Below are 22,130 nucleotides of genomic sequence, written 5' to 3'. Positions count from 1 at the left end.
TGTGCTCCCGGACGCGCTCCTCCACCCCTATAACCGGGGTACCTGCTCCTGCTGACTCCATAGTCGGTTCGGTGATTCTGTAAGGGGTGCATGCTGGTGGCAGGGAAGTCAGGAGCAGGATCGAACTTGGTATAAACGGAGCAGTTAAATAAGTGCTCAAAATCTCAGAAAACCAAAATATATATATATAAGATTCGGAACCTATCTAGGCTAGCTAAAAGCCAACTTCATAAAATTGCCAGGTGGCAACTACAGAGAAACAACAGGACAAATCTGATGGGCATGATGCTTCTGCGTGCCGCTTTCAACCAGTTAGCAAGTAGTACATTTCCGAGTTTCCTCGTTACAACTAGCACGTGTATGTGACATGCGCTTCCGTTCAAAAGTTTGGGGTCACTTAGAAATGTCCTTGTTTTTTAAAGAAAAGCACAAAAAAACACCAAATTTATCAGAAATACAGTGTAGACATTGTTAATATTGTAAATTAATATTGTAGCTGGAAACGGCATATATTATTTTTAAATGGAATATCTACATAGGCGTACAGAGGCCCATTAGCAGAAACCATCACTCCGGTGTTCCAATGGCACGTTGTGTAAGCAAATCCAAGTTTATCATTTGAAAAGGCTAATTGATCATTAGAAAACCCTTTTGCAATTATGTTAGCACAGCTGAAAACTGTTGTCCTGATTAAAGAAGCAATAAAACTGGCTTTCTAGTTGAGTTTCTAGAGCATCAGCATTTGTGGGTTTGATTGCAGGCTCAAAATGGTCAGAAACAAATAACTTTCTGAAACTCGTCAGTCTATTCTTGTTCTGAGAAATGAAGGCTATTCCATGCGAGAAATTGCCAAGAAACTGATGATCTCGTACAACGCTGTGTACTACTCCTTTCACAGAACAGTGGAACCTGGCTCCAACCAGAATAGAAAGAGGAGTGGGAGGCCCCGGTGCACAACTGAGCAAGAGGACAAGTACATTAGAGTGTCTAGTTTGAGAAACTGACGCCTCACAAGTCCTCACTTGGCAGCTTCATTAAATAGTACCCGCAAAACACCAGTCTCAACGTCAACAGTGAAGAGGCTACTTCAGGAAGCTAGCCTTCTAGGCATGGTTGCAAAGAAAAAGCCATATCTCAGACTGGCCAATTTAAAAAAAAAAGATTGATGGGCAAAAGAACACCCACTGGACAGAGGAATTCTGCCTCGAAGGACTGTATTGCAATTGTCTTTGATGGGTGGTCAAATGTTCGTGGGCAAGGAATAATTAACTACATCATCTTCACCCCTCAAACAGTATTCTACAAGAGCACAGACACAAGGGACAACAGATACACCGGTCTCTACATTGTAGATGAGCTGAAGGCAGTCATCAATGACCTTGGACCAAAGAAGGTATTTGCACTGGTGACAGACAATGCAATCACATCATACCCATTGGCTGTGCTACACATGCATTGAATCTGCTTCTTAAGGACATCATGGCTCTGAAAACAATGGATACACTCTACAAGAGAGCCAAGGAAATGGTTAGGTATGTGAAGGGTCATCAAGTTGTAGCAGCAATCTGCAGTGGCTTGCAAAAGTATTCACCCCCCTTGGCATTTTCCCTATTTTGTTGCCTTACGACCCGGAATTAAAATGTATTTTTGGGGGGGTGTTGTATCATTTATTTGCACAACATGCCTACCACTTTGAAAATGCAAAATATTTTTTCTTGTGAAACAAACAAGTAATAAGAGGGAAAAAAACTTGAGCGTGCATAACTATTCACCCCCCCCAAAAAAAGTAAATACTTTGTAGAGCCGCCTTTTGCAGCAATTACAGCTGCAAGTCTCATGGGGTATGTCTCTATAAGCTTGGCACATTTAGCCACTGGGATTTTTGCCCATTCTCCAAGTAAAAACTGCTCCAGCTCCTTCAAGTTGGATGGGTTCCTGCTTGTGTACAGAAATCTGTAAGCCATACCACAGATTCTCAATTGGATTGAGGTCTGGGCTTTGACTAGGCCATTCCAAGACATTTAAATGTTTCCCCTTAAACCACTCGAGTGTTGCCTTGGCAGTATGCTTAGGGTCATTGTCCTGCTGGAAGATGAACCTCCGCCCCAGTCTCAAATCTCTGGAAGACTAAAACAGTTTTCCTTCAAGAATTTCCATGTATTTAGCTCCGTCCATCATTCCTTCAATTCTGATGAGTTTCCCAGTCCCTTCCGATGAAAAACATCCCCACAGCATGATGCTGCCACCACCATGCTTCACTGTGGAGATGGTGTTCTCGGGGTGATGAGAGGTGTTGGTTTGCACCAGACATAGCGTTTTCCTTGATGGCCAAAAAGCTCAATTTTAGTCTCATCTGACCAGAGTACCTTCTTCCATATGTTTGGGGAGTCTCCCACATGCCTTTTGGCGAACACCACACGTTTGCTTATTTTTTTCTGGCCACTCTTCCGTAAAGCCCAGGGCTTAAAGTGGTCCTTTTGACTTTATTTAACTAATTATGTGACTTCTGAAGGTAATTGGTTGCACCAGTTCAAAAAACATCTACATTTAAATGGTATTAATATTAATTTGCATATATTTCCGTTAATACCCATATATTCCTGTTAATTCCCATATATTCTCGTTAATTCCCACGTAAAGTTTCCACCTCTGAATATTCCCCAAAATGTGCCACCCTACAGAGAAATCACATGATCAGTATCACATGACTTAACTGATGTGACATCTTAGAGGGGTCAGAGCAACTTTCAAACAGGAAGCTCGCGGTAAGATCAGCGACAATTTGTTTTTCTTTGCTCATTTTTTTATTTAATTGAAAATTGCATTATTTTTATTTTTCAATCCGACTCAGCACAACTACTTCCCATAACTATGGAGACATCTTGAGGATTTCAGACATGTATCAGGTGTTGGGCTAATATGTTGGATAGATGTTGAAAGAGGTTACAGAAAAATGATCAACAACAAAAGAGTGATCAAATTACATCTACATCTGTATAGGCTATGTAACTCTGTATTTCTTTAATGGTTAATATTGCCTGAAAATTCAAAATTGGATACTGACAGAAATGTCTTAAAATATGCCAGCTGGCTGTGCTGTAATGGGACTATTATCCCATGCCTTACATTGTCCTCACACCCCAGGTCCAGCAGCTATCAGGTTTCTCTGAGTGAGACACTTCCCAGTAACAAAAATACACTGACATGGCAGGACCTCTCTCAAGAGCAGGCCAAGTTCACATAAAAAGAAGAAGCAACTGCTCAGGAGGCCATTGTTGTCATCAGAGAAAATCTATAAATAGCCAGCTTTATTGTGTGCTATGGCTGACAATATGTTAAATAGCAATAAGTGAATGAATGATGCATCTACAACCCGACTCTCTCTCTGTGTGTGTGACAATGTGTGTGCCAGTGTGTGTGGCATGTACACACAAAGCTGGTTTAGCTGTGGATCTGTCAGCATCATCTCTCTCACTGCAGCTGCAGGCCTTAAGGACAGAGAGACTTCCCAACCATGACACATTACAATAATGCTTACACTGCATCAAACGGACCTGCCCAATTTCCTGATGCTGCCCATAAATTTAACTTGAGGTGTGTGAGGCAAAGCTCAAAGTCACAGTACAGAGTACACAGCAGGCTACATCTCCATAAGTAAAGAGGGAAAAGAGCTGTATCACTACACATCAAAAAAGGAAGACATCAACATATAATGTCTGGCCTCTCTCCAATGTCTTTATGACAACCTTTATTTTCACAATAGCCATTTGAATTAACGTATTCCTAATGATTCAGAATGAGTGGATTACATCTCAGTAGATTTAGTACTGCCATCAGGGCTTTTTTACTAATGCAGTGTTTTATCTAAAAACATTCTTACTGAACACAGTCTTTTGGTCCAATACATTTTTAAAAGGACTAAAAGAAGAGAAATAACTCTCCATATCCTCAGTGGGCTTCCTGTTAGGTAAAGGTTATCAATCTCCTTCCTTCCTGGACTAAAACAACCCAGAGTACACTCCCAGGGAGCAGAAAGCATCAAACACCCCACTGCAATAAAAATATTTGATACTGAATCCCTATGGAGGAGGCTTTGCTGGCCTGTCCCCCATTGGTTTGATGTACTGTTCCTCTGGAATGATGGTGTGAAATCAAACACGCTTCTTCTTCAAACCCATTTGACTACAGATATTATACATCAAACAAGCTATTTTTGAAAACCTGCCTTGATGATCACTGCTTTGTGTGATATATTGTTGTCTCTACCTTCTTGCCTTTGTGCTGTTGTCTGTGCCCATGAATGTTTGTACCATGTTTTGTGCTTCTACCATGTTGTGCTGCTGCCATGTTGTGTTGCTACCATGTTGTCATGTGGTGTTGCTGCCATGCTATGTTGTTGTCTTAGGTCTCTCTTTATGTAGTGTTGTGGTGTCTCTCTTGTTGTGATGTGTGTTTTGTCCTATATTTTTATTTTTAATCTCAGCCCCCGTCCCCGCAGGAGGCCTTTTGCCAGGCCATCATTGAAAATAAGAATTTGTTCTTAACTGACTTGCCTAGTTAAATACATTTTAAATTAAATTAAAGAAAGAATAAACTAAGCCAGAAGTTCAAGAAAATTATGGAGGCTGGTATATTGAGGTCGTGGGGATCTGTCTTTGATGACTCTGCAAACAATAGGGGAAGTTAGGTGAGCCAAATATCATGCTATTGTTTATTTTATTGTATCAGTATAACACACACAAATAAGTTTTTGAAAATAACTTTTGTAAATGTCAATGAAACATAAAGAATAACTTCTTGCTGCAGATGAGTGACAGGAACTCTCATCTTGGAACTAGGAAACTATGAAATGTCCGACTTGCTAAGTGGTTGAATGTGGCATGTGTATAACTACAACCAGTTAGCAAGTTGGATATTTCTGTGTTTCCTACATCCCTCCAGCACATGAAAGCTGCATTAGGCATTCAGAGCAAGGCTGCTGAGGGAGAGGGCCAGCACTGAGAGGTTGACAGCTCGCTGATCCCATGGGATCACAGTTATAGAGTCTATGGACAACTCTCCTGACACGCTGCCTTTCTCATTCCACTGAATCACTCTGCAGCAACTCAGTCCTGGAGATACACCACAAACTCTGAATAACTCTGCAAGTAGCAGTCTGAGGGGGGAAAAACATGACAATTTTAACTGGGATCAGTCGCTGCACTGCACTAAGTCGTCTACACTGGGGTGGTGTGCATTTACCAAATGCATCTCAGAAAGAGAAAAATTCTCCAAACCATGAACCCTGGGGCAGAGGGGGACATAACACTGCAGTCCCCAGTCAACCTTTCTCCACTATTCTCTCTCTATCTCCCTTTCACACACACACAGTAGTGATTGCACAGTCCTGCGCAGCTCTGCAGTATAGGCGCTACTGCTGATTCCCGCCTCTCCACTGCCAGAGGCTCACAATGCAGCAAGGTGACTCAATGTTATCGTCCTCTCCTAGGAGGCAGCAGCTCCGGCTGAATCAGTGCTAGCTGAAGAGGCTCTGCAGCAAATGCAATAAAGATCTTACAGGCAATCTGATATATCACACCAAGATGGCATTTCACTCCTCAGGCACTAAAACCATGCCCCTGTCCAACACAGATAGTGATACACCAAGATATACTGATATAAAATCAATAAGTGTGACACCTTCATTACCTGTTATTCTTTTAGCAGAATAAAGCTAGCCTAAGTAATGTATGTTAAATCTCCAGAAAAAAAAGATCACAGAACAGCTCACCCCTTAATAATGCTTCTATTTATAGTCTCCTGCTTTCAAGAAACTTTAGGAACCATATTGGTAATATGATCTTAGACAATAATGTTTTCTTTGATTACTGATGTCCAAAATGTAAAGACATCTAAACCAGAGGCTATCAAATATTTCCAATGATTAATGATGAATTAAAGATTAATATATTTTGAAGTCACATAAGCAGAGACTAATCATATAAATAATAGCTAAGGTGGGGCAACTCATGACATAGATCTAAAGTTGAAGGTGATGTTGAAGTGAATCATCTTCTGGCAGGTGTATGGTTCCATCTGGATGGAGAGTAAGTACAGCTTCCAGGTCCTGCACTCGGTCTCCCCAGAGGGGCCAAGTGAGCAGGACTGCTGGGTGAGAGATTAGACTCCATTAATCAGAATGTAGCTTCCCGTCAGTCTTAAGGATTGTGGGTTTACGAGACTGCTAGTTAAGAGTAGTCTTTGTGGCCTGTGGTGTCAGCCCCTTTTTCTTAATATCAGAACCACCATCCCATGATAAATGTACCAGTTTCACATGCAAAAATATGTCTGCTGAATTCAACTGCTTCACAAACATGTACCACCAAAAGGAGTAACTTCAGGCGTTTAGCCTTTAAGGGCATAACTGTGGTTCAGTGTAATTTAACAGCTAAATGCTGCTCTCTAGTGGTAAAATGGTGCATTACGACTGATCACTTCACTACAGAAGTATTTTTCCATCATTAAGCCATCAATACAGCAATTTAGCCTGTAAATGCCACAGAACAAAGGGTTTTCATTGATTGCATGTGGAGGCCCAGTCTGTTATATCATGTCTCCACCTTTTTCCCCCCTGCTGCGAGTCAGAGCTGGGAGGAAGCATGGAGAGCACAGCAGTTTCTACACCAGGTTGCCTAGGAACCAGAGCCTCTCCATCCAATTATTTAAAAAAACACATTTAACAAGGTAACAATGAATCTACACGTAATTTTTTACTTCACCTTTATTTAACCAGGGAGGCCAGTTGAGAACAAGTTGTCATTTACAACTGCGACCTGGCCAAGATAAAGCAAAGCAGTGTGACAAAAACAACAGTTACACATGGGATAAACAAACGTAGAAAATCTGTATAGTGTGTGCAAATGAAGTAAGGAGGTAAGGCAATAAATAGGCCAATAGTGGCGAAGTAATTACAATTTAGCAATTTACACTGGAGTGACATATACGGATGAGGATGTGCAAGTAGAAATACTGGTGTGCAAAAGAGCAGAAAAACAAAAATGGTCATGAGGTAGGTTGTTGGTTGGATGGGCTGTGTACAGCTGCAGCGATCGGTAAATTACTCTGACAGCTAATGCTTAAAGTTAGAGAGGGAGATATAAGTCCCCAATGTCAATGATTTTTGCCATTCCTTCCAGTCATTGGCAGCAGAGAACTGGAAAGAAAGGCGGCCAAATTAGGTGTTGGCTTTGGGGATGACCAGTGAAATATACCTGCTGGAGCGTGTGCTACGATGGTGATCAGTGAGCTGAGATAAGGCGGGGCTTTACCTAGCAAATACTTATAGATGACCTGGAGCCAGTGGGTTTGGCGAGGAATATTTAGCCAGCCAACGAGAGCATACAGGTCACAGTGGTGGGTAGTATATGGGGCTTTGGTGACAAAACAGATGGCACTGTGACAGACTACATCCAATTTGCTGAGTAGATTGGAGGCTATTTTGTAAATGATATCACCGAAGTCAAGGATCGGAAGGACAGTCAGTTTTATGGTGTTTGGCAGCATGAGCGAAGGAAGCTTTGTTTGCGAAATAGGAAGCCGAATCTAGATGCAACTTTGGATTGGAGATGCTTAATGTGAGTCTGGAAGGAGAGTTTAGTCTATCCAGACACCTATGTATTTATAGTTGTCCACATATAAATCAGAACCGTCCAGAGTAGTGATGCTAGTCGGGCGGGCGGGTGCGGGCAGTGATTGAAGAGCATGCATTTTGTTTTACTAGCATTTAAGAGAAGGAGGCCACAGAATGAGTGTAGTATGGCATTGAAGATCGTTTGGACACAAGTGTTTGTATAATAGAAATGACTTTGAAAAAAACATTCAATACAATTGGTTAGCAATCATTAGCAAGAAGGCATTTTCAAAATACACTGAACAAAAATACAAATGCTACAATTTCAAAGACCTAACAGAGTAGGCTCTATGGATATCACATGACCAGGTAGGGGAATAGCATAGGGCCCACCCATTTGGGAGCCTAGCCAATGAGAATTAGTTTCTTCCCCTCAAAAGCGCTTTATTGCCGACAGAAATACTCCTAAAACAATCCTGCTGGTGAGGCAGCCAGATGTGGTCTTGGGCTGGCATGGTCACACATGGCCTGAGATTGAGGCCAGTTGACTGTACTGCAAAACTCTTTCAAACATTGGAGGCAGCTTATGGTAAAGATATTAACATTAAATTCACTGGCAACAGCCCCCAAGCCATAAGACTCCTGAACAGGTAACCAAATGGCTACCCGGACTGTTTGCATTGTGTGCCCCTGCCCCAACCCCTTTTACGCTATTGCTGCTCGGTTTATCATATATGCATAGTCACTAACTATACAGTCATGTACATACTACCTCAATTGTCCCAACCAACCAGTGCTTCCACACATTGGCTCACCGGGTTATCTGCATTGTCCCGCCACACCCTCTTTGATGCTACCCATATCTACTTACTACCTCAATCAGCCTAACTGGTGTCTTGTCTGTATGTAGCCTCACTACTGTATATAGCCCCACTCTTATTTCACTGTCTTTTTAGCCTTTACTTTCCCATTGTTCACCCAATACCTTTTTTGTACTATTGGTTAGAGCCTGTAAGTAAACATTCCACTGTAAGATCTGTAGTATTCAGCACAAGTGACAAATAAACCTTGATTTGATGGACAACCCTGCAGTAAGCATGCCAGTTCTACACTCCCTCAAATTGCAACATGTGACATTGTTGTGTGACAACTGCACATAGTGGCCTTTCATTGTCCCCCAGAGCAAGAAGCACCCGTTTAATGATCATGCCGTCATCAGCTTCTTGATTGGCCACACCTGTTAGGTGGATAGATTATCATGGCAAAGCAGAAATGCTCACTAAAAGGGATGAAACCAAACTTTAAAGAAACATTTCATGCATATGGAACATTTCTGGGATTTTAAAAAATATTTCAACTCATGAAACATGGGACCAACACTTTAATGTTGCATTTATATTTTTTTATATTAAGTACCATCATGTGTACTTTGGCCAACCTTTAGACCCCCTCCACTGAAACAAAACACAGCAGACAAGATCTTTCCAAATTGATATTTATTTGTGAGAAAGACTCCTTATGCCACCAGAGCAGAAGCAGTAGAGGATTCGCTGTGAATTAAGGGGGAAAAGTGATTAGTAAAGGAAAGCTGTGTAATCAACCAAAGTTGATCACCAACTCTGACTAACAATACAAGTAGTCGTATGGTTGATAATCAGGTCTTAAGTCAATACGTGTACATTTGTTGGTATACATTTTCAGCCTGCGGGAGACTGATAATAAACCAGTTAGAATAATGCCTCCGGCAGTTGGTAACAATTAAATAGAACCAGGGTCAGGGAGATGTATGAAGGGGACTGGCAGGTTGGCACAGAACAGCCATTCTGCTAATTTACCTCCAAGGTTTTATCTAGCACATAAGAAATATCTCAGCTCTTACAAGGGAAGAACAGGACAATGAAATGTGCCATTTACTGAACTAACAAACTGAAAATATTAATAGAGTAGGTACTATGCCTTCATGCTGGCTTAATCTCCCTAAGGCCAATAAAGCAGCGAAGAGTTAATACATACTACTTCCAGTTGGGAGCAAGAACTCTCTTCGTCTTGTAGTAACGTGCCAATCTGTGGATTCTACTTTCAGTGAGAATCAGACGGAACTTGGCATCCTTGTCCTGCAAGAAAAAAAGTTTAGTTAAAAAGCCCTTCCAGTCAAAAAATCAAGACAGTCAATGGCAAAGGCAGGTATTACAATCAAGTTAAATTATGCACTACATGGTTTGCCTCCCCAGTCATGGCCCAGAGGCTCTGGGAAGACAGGAATATGCAGGATGCCGTCCCTACCAGCCCAAAGGCTGGGAAGAGGCTTGCTGTCAATGTTGTGGGACGGGACTGTACATCATGGCACTGTACAGTGCTACGCTCCTATAAGCCACTTGGACAGAGCCATGCAAGAGCAACCTTACCGGATGTCCACATTGAGCATCAGTCAATTCATTTTTACATCGGGGCTGTAATTTAGTTGGATTTTCAAACAACTAGTTTTGCTTGAGAATCCTGGTGGATTAACCTTTTGTGACTGGGGGCAGTATTTTCATTTTTGGAAAAATAACGTTCCCGTAGTAAACAGGATATTTTGTCAGGACAAGATGCTAGAATATGCATATAATTGACAGCTTAGGATAGAAAACTAAAGTTTCCAAAACTGTAAAAATATTGTCTGTGAGTATAACAGAACTGATGTTGCAGGGGAAAGCCTGAGAAAAATCCAAACAGGAAGGGACTTATTTAGAATGCTCTGCGTCCCTATAGAGCAGTGAATGGGCTATCAGCCAGATTACTTTTTCTATGGCTTCCCTAATGTGTGTAGTGTCACAATACATAGTTTCAAGCTGTTATTTTGAAAAACGTCAACATTGCGTCAGTGGTCTGCTGAAGTCTCATAGTGTTTGGTGCGTAAAGGACAAATGCGGCCATTGGGGCGGCAGCGTAGCCTAGTGGTTAGAGTGTTGGACTAGTAACCGGAAGGTTGCGAGTTCAAACCCCGGAGCTGACAAGGTACAAATCTGTCGTTCTGCCCCTGAACAGGCAGTTAACCCACTGTTCCCAGGCCGTCATTGAAAATAAGAATATGTTCTTAACTGACTTGCCTGGTTAAATAAAGGTAAAAAAAAATTGTTTCTCTCTCTCCTACTAAGAAGCCACCATTCCCGGTTAATATATTATCGAATAGATATTTGAAAAACACCTTGAGGATTCATTATAAACTACGTTTGCCATGTTTCTATCGATATTATGGAGATAATTTGGAATATTTTACGCCGTTTTCATGACTGCAATTTCCGGGCGATTTCTCAGCCAAACGTGAAGAACAAACGGAGCTATTTCACCTACAAAAATAATATTTGGGGAAAAAGGAACATTTGCTATCTAACTGGGAGTCTCGTGAGTGAAAACATCTGAAGCTCATCAAAGGTAAACGATTTAATTTGATTGCTTTTCTGATTTCCGTGACCAAGTTACCTGCTGCTAGCTGGACAAAATGCTATGCTAGGCTATCGATAAACTTACACAAATGCTTGTCTAGCTTTGGCTGTAAAGCATATTTTGAAAATCTGAGATGACATGGTGATTAACAAAAGGCTAAGCTGTGTCAGTATATTTCCTAGGAATATTTATGTCCGTTACGTTATGCTAATTAGTGTCAGATGATGACAACGGTCCCGTTCACGGGCTGGGGTGTCACTAGAGGTTAACAGTCTCCGCCCTCCCTGGAAGTTAACCCGAGACAAACATTTAAAGGCCCTGTTACCTTTCGGTTCCTCTCCAGATGCTTCCTTATAGCAACAGCCTTCTTGATGAGGTGGTAAAGATCCTCGGGCAGGTCAGGGGCCAGGCCCTTAGACTTGAGGATCCTCAGGATCTTGTTTCCAGTGACAAAGCGCACCTGGGCAACACCATGAGAGTCCCTAAGGATCACACCTGTGGAGAGAATAGTATCAGCCTTTTCTAACTTCAGTCTCTTTGCATTTTCCCCTCTGTGGTTTGTACTTTGTGTGGTCAACCAAACCAGAAATGGTTTGATTGTAGAAAAATAGACAATGCGTTGAACTTTTGTTCTAAAAAGTATGGCGAGAAAGATTTAATGTGAGTATATGCCTAGGACAACACTGGGTAAATCTGGATTGATAATGTTGAACCTTGAATTCACTTTCAACGGCACAGCAGCTTCAGAGAAAGGCGACAAGGAACGCATTGATTTTAGCACACCTGACAAGATCATACCATTCATTTGATATGGCCGTTGGGTTAGGGTGCATAAATCATTGCCACCAGATGAACTGAGAAGAGAAACTTATGGAAAGGGCTGGACAGTATACAAATTAACAAGGTCCTTACCGATTTGGGAGGGAGAAAGACCCTTCTTGGCAAGCTTGAAGATCTGCTCTTTGACATCATCAGATGTAACCTTCAGCCACTGTAGAACAACATTTCAGAGTTTTAGAGACCGATTTCCCCTTTGTTAATTTAAACTTTTATTCACAGTATCGATCCTTTGTTCGATATTTAGCTAGACTGCAATATGACATGCCAGTCAAAGTTGCCTCAATGTTGATATATTGGCAAACCATGTGGTCACATTACCAGGTTAGCCAGATTCATAAACATATTATACAAACTAAACGCCAGTTAACCATCCAAAAGTTTCATGACATTAGAACGTTATGAACAACCAGATGCTTACGGTGGGCACACTGCGTCTGTAGGGAAGTGCAGACTGGGACAGGCCCTTACTGAAACAGAAAGTCTCTGTAAGTCGGTAGCTCCAGTAACTACATTATGATGACAAACAGCCATGGGCTGCTAAAGCCACGCTTGGACTAGAAATAATGCATTTCAACTAGCTACTTATTTGGGTAGTACAGTACTAACTAGATACCTAGTTGGCTAGTGCGGTACTGTGTAACTAGCTAGTTACCTTGCTGGTCTTGGGTAGAAACTATGGCTAAACTAGTCTACATTACGTTAACGTTAGCATTAGAATGGGCAAACATTGTCATGTGGTTTAAGGCAAAGATTTCATCGAGCGGGTTATTTGTTTCCATTCCAATATCACCGCATATATAACTAAACACCTATATAATTATTCTAATGACTGTAAACCATCTGCTAACTTGGTAGGCCTGCGTGCGCGGCCATCATGGCAATGTGTCGGTAGAACGCTAGTTGTTAGCCAGCTAGCTAGCAATAATTATTGTTTAAATATTTGAACAAATGTGTAGACAAAACATCTGTTGGGGTTGATGAGAAACTGTAAAACAAATAAAACGTTCCAGCTACGGAGAACAAAAGCCAATATGGTAATTATTTCCGAATTAAACGCATGCTTACCCAGGAGCGTGCATGCGACCCATGATGGCGTTCTAAAAGAAAAGAAAGAGGCAGAAAACCCTGCGCCCTTTCGGAAGTAGAGCTTTTAATCGGAAATGACGTAGGCTGAAGGTAGCTACATTGTGTGTGTTTTATTTTTATTCTGTGATGGTATGTATATGTGACATGTTTGCTTTTCAAATACAGTGCCTTGAAAATTATTAATTGCCCTTAGTGTTTCTCCTATTTTGTTGCATTACAACCTGTAATTTAAATTGATATTTATGTGGATTGAATGTAATGGACCAACACAATATATTCCAAATGAGTAAAGTAAAAAAATAAATAAAAAAATTAAAAGTGGTGCGTGCAGATGTAGTCACCCCCTTTGCCATGAAGCCCCTAAATAAGATCTGGTGAAAACTTTACCTTCAGAAGTCACATAATTAGTTAAATAAAGTTCACCTGTGTGCAATCTAAGTGTCACATGATCTCACTATATATACACCTGTTCTGAAAGGTCCCGGAGTCTGCAACACCACTGAGCAAGCACACCATGAAGACCAAGGAGTTCTCCAAACAGGTCAGGGACAAAGTTGTGGAGAAGTACAGATCAGGGTTGAGTTTTAAAAAAATATCCAACACTTTGAACATCCCACGGAGCATTTCAATCCATTATTATTATTTTTAAATAATATGGCACCACAACAAACCTGCCAAGAGAGGGCCACCCACCAAAACTCACGGACCAGGCAAGGAGGGCATTAATCAAAGAGGCAACAAAGAGAACAAAGATAAGCCTAAAGGAGCTGCAAAGCTCCACAGAGAAGATTGGAGTAACTGTCCATAAGACCATTTTAAGTCCTACACTCCACAGAGCTGGGCTTTATGGAAGAGTGGTCAGAAAAAAAATAAGGAAACACGTTTGGTGTTCGCCAAAAGGCATGTGGGAGACTCCCCAAACATATGGAAGAAGGTACTCTGTTCAGATGAGACTAAAATTGATATTTTTGGCCATCAAGGAAAATGCTATGTCTGGCACAAACCAAACACCTCTCATCACCCCGAGAACACTATCCCCACAGTGAAGCATGGTGGTGGCTGAATCATGCTGTGGAGATGTTTTTCAACGGTAGGGACTGGGAAACTAGTCAGAATTGAAGAAATTATGGATGGCGCTAAATACAGGTATATTCTTGAGGGAAACCTGTTTAAATCTTCCAGAGATTTGAGACTCTACGCATACTGCTATAGCAACACTCGAGTGGTTTAAGGGGAAACATTTAAATGTCTTGGAATGGCCTTGTCAAAGCCCAGACATCAATCCAATTGAGAATCTGTGGTATGACTTAAAGATTGCTGTACACCAGCGGAACCCATCCAATTTGAAGGTGCTGGAGCAGTTTTGCATTGAAGAATGGGCAAAAATCCCAGTGGCTAGATGTGCCAAGCTCATAGAGACATACCCCATGAGACTTGCAACTGTAATTGCTGCAAAAGGTGGCTCTACAAAGTATCTTCTTTGGGGAGGTGAATAGTTATGCACGCTCAAGTTTTCAGTTTATTTGTCTATCTTGTTTGTCCCCCCCGCCCCCAAAATAAAACTACACCAGCGGTAGTCCCTATAAAATGAAGACCATTGTAATAGTTAATAGTTAACCTAGCAAAGACTTATAGGTGACCTGGAGCCAGTGGGTTTGGCGATGAGCATGAAGCGAGGGCCAGCCACTGAGAGCATACAGGTCACAGTGGTGGGTAGTATATGGGGCTTTGTTGACAAAACAGATGGCACTGTGATGGACTGCATGCAATTTGCTGAGTAGAGTGTAGGAGGCTATTTTATAAACGACATCGCCGAAGTCAAGGATCGGTAGGATAGTCAGTTTTATGAGGGTATGTTTGGCAGCATGAGCGAAGGATGCTTTGTTGCGTAATAGGAAGCTAATTCTAGATGTAACTTTGGATTGGAGATGCTTAATGTGAGTCTGGAAGGAGTTTACAGTCTATCCAGACACCTAGGTATTTATAGTTGTCCACATATAAATCAGAACCGTCCAGAGTAGTGATGCTAGTCGGGCGGGCGGATGCGGGCAGTGATTGGTTGAAGAGCATGCATTTAGTTTTACTAGCATTTAAGAGCAGGAGGCCACGGAATGAGTGTAGTATGGCATTGAAGCTCGTCTGGAGGTTAGTTAACACAGTGTCCAAAGAAGTGCCAGAAGTATAGAGAATGGTGTCGTCTGCATAGATGTGGATCAGAGAATCACCAACAGCAAGAGCGACATCATTGATGTATACAGAGAAAAGAGTCGGCCCAAAAATGTAACCCTGAGGCACCCCCATAGAGGCTGCCAGAGGTCCGGACAACAGACCCTCCGATTTGACACACTGAACTCTATATGAGAAGTAGTTGGTAAACCAGGTGAGGCAGTCATTTGAGAAACCAAGGCTGTTGAGTCTGCCGATACAAATGTGGTGATTGATAGAGTCGAAAGCCTTGGCCAGGTTGATGAATACGGCTGCACAATATTGTCTTTTATCGATGGCGGTTATGATATCGTTTAGGACCTTGAGCGTGGCTGAGGTGCACCCATGACCAGCTCGGAAACCAGATTGCAAAGTGGAGAAGGTACGTGGGATTCAAAATGGTCGGGGATCTGTTTGTTAAATTGGCTTTCAAAGACCTTAGAAAGGCAGGGTAGAATGGATATAGGTCTGTAACAGTTTGGGTCTAGAGTGTCTCCACCTTTGAAGAGGGGGATGACCGCGGCAGCTTTCCAATCTATGGGGATCTCAGACGATACAAAAGAGAGGTTGAACAGACTAGTAATAGGTGTTGCAACAATTACGGCAGATCATTTTAGAAAGAGAGGGTCCAGGTTGTCTAGCCCAGCTGATTTGTAGGGGTCTAGATTAAGGCAGCCCCCCGCACCTCTCTGATTGTGGGGTTAGGTTACATGCATTCAGTTGTACAACTGACTAGGTATCCCCCTAAACGTATCATACATGTGAAAGAGATGCTGGAGACGAGAAGCAGGTACAGGGCGTGAACATTTACTGGAAAACGGACGTCAAAACAAGAACAGTGTCTGGACAGGGAGAACAAAACGACATGACAACAATAATGCTGACACGGGGAACTGATAGAGGAAATTATAGTTGAAATGATTAATTATGTATACATTATTGATTAGAACCATTTATTCTAATACTATTATGTTATGGTATGAAAAGTAAGAGTTCTTGGTTAAGCTGTTACTAAAAATGTAAGCAGAACGAATGAATTGTCTGTGCCTCTTGGGAAGTTTAAGGGGGAAAGATGCTATAGCTTTTCAGACAGATAAGAAATGTTTGGGTGGTGTTCCATTAGTGGAGAAAAGTATATCTTTTAGACAGTTTGGAATGTAGTTTTATGGGGGGAGTAGAAGGAGAGTCCAGACCTAAAAACAATGGGCTCTTGTGAGAATCGGAGAGAGGGTGGGAAACTGATGATGTCATTTTCAGTTTATAACCTGTGGAAATATGTGTATGCGTTTAGTACTCTCTTGTAATAAACGCTGTTACCTTTGGCTTTTAAGACTGGTCTCAATTTACTTCATGCATAATTAATGAACTTACAACTCATTAATGAATTAGAAATGAGTGCGAATTGGTTTTGGCAATAAAACATACAGGAATTTAGAATTCCTCTATCAGGAACAAACTGAGGAACCGACAGATATAGAATGGCAATCAACAAAGTAATGGAGTCCAATATTGCACAGCTGCGCGTAATGATGGTGACAGGTTTGCGTAATGAAGGACAGCCTGGTGCCCTCGAGTGACAGTACACCCCCCCTAGGCGTTCCACCTGGGCGGCAAGCCTGATGGGCCAGTCGAGGCACGGGTGCTGGGCAGGGCGTGGGCGCCTGGCGAGCCGGCTGAGGCGTGTGCGCCTGGCGAGCCGGCTCAGGCGTGGGAGCCTGGTGAGCCGGCTGAAGCATGACGTGGGGTGGGCGCTGGCTGAGCCAACCGAGGCAAGAAGACCACTCGACCCAGCTAAGGCATGGAAGCCCGACAAGCTACCCGAGGCACCCCCGGTACAATCGGCAATGGCACCCAGACCCGACGTCACCAACTATAACAAAAACTCCCTGATGCTTCCTTTAGTGGTGTGAGCATTCTATAGGGATCGACACTGGAAACGAGAAGCAAGTACAGAGAGTGAACATTTACTGTAAAACGGACATTAAAACAAAAACAGCATCTGGACAGGGGAACATAACAACAATAATGCTGATACAGGGAACCAACGGAGGAACAGACATAGATAGAAGGGCAATCTACAGAGTAATGGATTCCAGGTGAGTCCAATATTGCACGGCTGCACGTAATGATGGTGACAGCTGGCGCCAGAGAGGGAGAGCGGGAGCAGGTGTCACACAGAGGCTGACATCTAAAATATTCAGATTTTATTAAAATATTCAGATTTAGGACTTCAATAATTTCCTGAGTATTTTAAGGACATCTTAGTAGGGAAAACAGCATCCCGGGTCACCTCAGCATCCTCCTGTAAAGGGAACAGAAGAAGATATTTTTTTAGCAGAGAGAATTAAGAAAAATTTGACCATTTGTGACTTTGATTGTGCGGCATGACCATTTTACCTGCTCATGCACCTCCACCTTAGTCTTCTTTGTAGTAGCAGCCTCCTTCTTCCCCAGGCAACAAAGACATCTCAGTCTCCTCCAGAAGGAGGCCTTCTTATTGGAGGAGTCTTTACTTGCCACTTTTCCCACCTCAGCCATTATTTCCATTGGGGTCCCCTCGGGCACAGCCTGGCTGATCAGGTGGACCACCTTAGTCTCATCTTCCTCATGGATACTGGTCAGGGTCTGTTCAGAGCACCCTGACCTCAGCGACAGGGAAGACATTGCCTGGCTCTTTGATCTCTTCCTTGGCACGGTGGGAGAGGGATACTTCTCCAGCGGAGGCATTCTTTCTTGTTGGATCAGTTCCTCACAGCGTGGGTAGATTGCAAAAGGCCATGACTTATCCACACAATGTGAAGACAAATGGCTAATAATGCTTATCTCATGAGAGTCATGTTCCTTGGAGCCCCAAGCAGCTTTAGGAAGAGGTGGCATTGGTGAATGCAAAGATGTCACGGATGCAAGGAGTTGGGAACCAGAAGTCACTGGCGTTCCCAAGGAGGTTCTGGATGCCATGATCTGGCTCATGGAGATCCCAGTGAGTTCACTGACCTGAACCACTCGAGACATTTCTTCAGTGAGCTCCTCTATAGAAGGGGCCATTGATGAACGAGATGGACTTTGATCCATGACAATTTATAGATAGATCAATCCATTGATCATTCATGCAAAAAAAGTTATTATTGCTCTTGCTCTGAAAAGAATTGCACAAATCAAAATTACAACGCTGGTATTAATTGAATTTGGCAATGTTTCCAATTTGTCCTGATGGTGGCACTATGTGACCAAAGCTTGAACCCCAGAAGCTTGCAGCTATATTTGAATTTGAAGTTGACTGATGGCTAATCTTGATCCACTAGAATGCACATGCCATCATTCATCATGTAACAACATCTGCCCTCATAATGATGATGATTATGATGTAATAATCATAGAAATAGGATGATTCTAATTATAATGACTCATTCTATTGTCATAACGATGATAGGTTATGGATAAAATAGCCCAGAGCCATGTACAATGAAAAAATATATAAAAACAACATGTAGAGTGTTGGTCCCATTTTTCATTAGCTGAAAAAAGGATCACAGACATTTTCCAAATGCACAAAAAACGTATTTCTCTAAAATGTTGTCCACATTTGTTAAACTTCCCTTTTAGTGAGCATTTCTCCTTTGACAAGATAATCCATCGACCTGACAGGTGTGCCATATCACCTTGTACTTTGGACAATAAAAGGCCACTCTAAAAGATGCAGTTTTGTCACAACACAATGCCACACATATCGCAAGTTTTTAGGCAGTGTGCAATTGGCATGCTGACTGCAGAAATATCCACCAGAGCTGTTGCCAGTGAATTGAATGTTAATTTCTTTACCATAAAAATAATTTCTTTACCTGATTGTCTGGGCCCGGATCCCACGTGGCTGGGCCTGGCTCCCAAGTGGCTGGGCCTATGCCCTCCCAGGCCCACCCATGGCTGTGCCCCTGCCCAGTCATGTGAAATCCATAGATTAACTTCTTGCGTCGAGCCAACCCGGATCCGGGATCATGACTACAGCCTCAAGTCCATTACCATAACGCAACGTTAACTATTCATGAAAATCGCAAATGAAATGAGATCAATATGCTTGCTCTCATGCTTAGCCTTTTGTTAAGGGCAAATGTATTTATTTCAATTGACTCATTTCCTTATATGAACTACAACTCAGTAAAATCATTGAAGTCAAATCAAATTGTATTTATCACATGTGCCGGATACAACATGTGTAGACCTTACTGTGAAATGCTTACTTACAAGCACTTGACCAACAATGCAGTTTAAAAAATAGAGTTAATAAAATATTTACAATAAATTAAAGCAGGACTTCTTAAACTTCTTCAGCCTGGGACCCAAGCTTAGGAAAATATGCATCTTATACGTAAATATCGGGACATTTCATTGTATAACAGAACACACACAGGCTTTTTGATCGTGCAACCCTAAGTAACAGTACAGAGTTGGGTATGGCTGCCTTTTCCTGTTACGCTCCTTGCCTATGGAATAGCCTGCAGACTAAACTTAAACTTGAGACTCTTGTCCCCCTGTCGCCCATTTTAAATATTTATTGGAGGATTTTTATTTTTGTGTTGCTTGTAACTGTTTCGGGTAATGCAAGTTCTTGTGCTGTTAGGGTAATATCCTGTGTGTAAATGTAATCTGCTGCTGTATTTTTTGTGTTATCTGTGATTGTTTTGTTTGTCTTGTTTAGTTTCTTAATCATTGTACTTAAACTGTATACGCAGGGCCCAGCTGTAAACATGTATACGCAGGGCCCAGCTGTAAAAGAGACCGTGGTCTCAGTCTGTGTTTCTTGTTTTGAAATAAAGGTATAATAATAAATAAATAAATAATTTTTAAAATTCAGGCCTACTGTACATCTTAAGGTATAAATGATTGTTGATAGAAAGTCTAGGTTGGAAATGTTGCTGTTAAAATACATATTTTATTCTGAACTGGAATACACTGATTGATCACAACACACAGATGTAGCTCAGAAAACTAATACATACACACAGTCCTAATGAGAGGTTGAAGTTTTCAACAAGCATGTCTATTCTGGGCTCAGTTTTTGACAGTGCAAAACTGAGGTCATGCTCAGCATTCACACTGTTTCTGTACTTGAGAACCATGAGTTGCATAGGTATGTGGTGCCAAGCTGGATCAGAATATCTACTGCTTTCTCAGTTAGGCATGAGACTGCTTCCTACTGCAGATGAACAAACCAGAACAGTGTGACTGTTTGCCTCAAAAAGCATCTTGCTTCAATCAGTTTATTCCAAATCAGAATAACAATTATTACTTGTAATAGCAACAGTTCCGACCTAGACTTGTTTTTAACAATAATTTCTACAGTAAAATGTACAGTAGGCTTGAATTTTTCATCTTCATCTGTACTGTTTCTTAGGGTTGCACTATCAGTAGCTAGTTAGCTTGCTTTGGCTAACGTTAGCTATTAGCTGTGTAACGTTACAAACCCAGGGGATTGTTTGAAAGAGAAACTCACATCTTCTACTATGCGAGATAGTACTCACTTATTTCTGCTTATCATCATTACTTGTTATAAAATGACAGTGCCTTGTTATTTTACTTTTCCACTTTCGAAGCACTGTTTCCCGAAGCATTCTGCACTGTTCTTAAATAACTCCCTGGGTTTACCGTCATGTAGTGCCTGGATGTTTGGTCAGGACGTGTCGTTTTATTAATTTATTCGTTTTGAGAGACTCATTAATAAACACTTCTCCACACAAAACACATTGTGGGCGCTCCTCGTAATTTCGCAACGTTTGTATGAAAGAGACTAAAGGCAATCACTGTATTTGCGTTTCATGACGATTGAACTCAGTCAGAACTTGTGGCAAGCATGAGTCCATTTCATGACAGCGGTTAGTGATGGCGAGTGGGAATAACAAATCAGTGGCTTGAACAAGAGTCAATGAGTCAAACTGAGTCAGTGTGCGGGGGTACAGGTTAGTCGAGGTAATTTATAAAGTGACTATGCAAATATAATAAACAGCGAGTAGCAGCAGTGTAAAAACAAAGGGGTGTTCAATGTAAATAGTCCGGGTGGCCATTTGATTAGATGTTCAGCAGTCTTATGGCTTGGGGGTAGAGGCTGTTAAGGAGCCTTTTGGTCATAAACTAGGCGCTTCGGTATGTACCGTTTGCCTTGTGGTAGCAGATTGAACAGTCTATGACTTGGGAGCACCGCCTAGTCAATAGGTCCTGGATGTCAGGAAGCTTGGCCCCAGTGATGTACTGGGCCGTACGCACTACCCCCTTACAGTCAGATGCTGAGAAGTTGCCATACCAGGCGATGATGCAACACGTCAGAATGTTCTCGATGGTGTAGCTGTAGAACTTTCTGAGGATATGGGGACCCATGCCAAATCTTTTCAGGCTCCTTAGGTGGAAAATGTGTTGTTGCGTTTATATTTTTATTCAGTATATTTAGAAAACCACGTACATGTCTTGCTGGCATCGCTAATATTTGTAGCTCAATAATGTTCACTCATACAATAACCCTGCAGGAAGCTGCTCATCAATTTTCTCATTCGTCCAAGCAATCACATTAAACCAACTCAATAAATCCTGCTTTATCCTTCAACGCAAATACAGAATTATTTGAGTGTAATGTATGATTTTGGTAAGTAATGACAAAGTCAAAAATGAAGCTTTGAAATGACCTTGGATCAGATCTCCCTAAATGTCTTCACAAACCATATCCACTGCTGAGGGGAAGTCTCATAATAATGGCTGGAATGGAGCAAATTGAATGGTATCAAACACATGGAAACCATGTGTTTGATTTTGTTGATACCTTTCCATTTATTCAGCTCCAGCCATTGCCATGTGCCCGTCCTCCCCATAAAGGTGCCACCAACCTCCTGTGTCACATAGTTTCTAAACATGGTAGTCTTGGATATCATGGCAAGGAAGCTACACTGATCCAGGATCAGCGAACACCCACCTCCTCCAAATT

General features: G+C 41.9%; 1 protein-coding gene and 3 non-coding genes across 4 annotated transcripts; all 4 read right to left on the bottom strand.

Moving 5' to 3' along the window:
• Positions 1 to 9,088: 9,088 nt before the first annotated feature.
• LOC118393989 (40S ribosomal protein S13-like) lies at positions 9,089 to 13,097 on the bottom strand. The gene is made up of 6 exons (XM_035787261.2): positions 12,941 to 13,097; positions 12,294 to 12,342; positions 11,948 to 12,026; positions 11,361 to 11,530; positions 9,623 to 9,723; positions 9,089 to 9,159 (listed from the first exon to the last, which is right to left on the bottom strand). Exons 1-6 carry the CDS (start codon positions 12,961 to 12,963, stop codon positions 9,126 to 9,128), a joined length of 456 nt encoding a protein of 151 aa, XP_035643154.1. The 5' UTR covers positions 12,964 to 13,097; the 3' UTR covers positions 9,089 to 9,125.
• Positions 9,390 to 9,518, bottom strand: LOC118394331 (small nucleolar RNA SNORA19). Its single transcript, XR_004827749.1, has one exon. It is a non-coding gene; the product is annotated as a small nucleolar RNA SNORA19 (small nucleolar RNA).
• LOC118394333 (small nucleolar RNA SNORA73 family) lies at positions 9,811 to 10,030 on the bottom strand. The gene has a single exon (XR_004827751.1). It is a non-coding gene; the product is annotated as a small nucleolar RNA SNORA73 family (small nucleolar RNA).
• On the bottom strand, positions 11,738 to 11,869 carry LOC118394326 (small nucleolar RNA SNORA68). Its single transcript, XR_004827743.1, has one exon. It is a non-coding gene; the product is annotated as a small nucleolar RNA SNORA68 (small nucleolar RNA).
• Positions 13,098 to 22,130: the final 9,033 nt, after the last annotated feature.

The sequence above is a fragment of the Oncorhynchus keta genome, chromosome 14 (genome assembly GCF_023373465.1).
Source record: "Oncorhynchus keta strain PuntledgeMale-10-30-2019 chromosome 14, Oket_V2, whole genome shotgun sequence".
Taxonomy (NCBI): Eukaryota; Metazoa; Chordata; class Actinopteri; order Salmoniformes; family Salmonidae; genus Oncorhynchus; species Oncorhynchus keta.
This window is presented reverse-complemented; position numbering and strand designations above follow the sequence as displayed.

Coding starts and splice junctions, on each gene's coding strand:
- LOC118393989 (XM_035787261.2), bottom strand. CDS start 12,963: ATGGGTCGCATGCACGCTCCTGG. Junction 12,027..12,293: donor ACAGACGCAGTGTGCCCACC/GTAAGCATCTGG, acceptor GTTGTTCTACAG/TGGCTGAAGGTTACATCTGA. Junction 11,531..11,947: donor TCTTTCTCCCTCCCAAATCG/GTAAGGACCTTG, acceptor TTCTCTCCACAG/GTGTGATCCTTAGGGACTCT.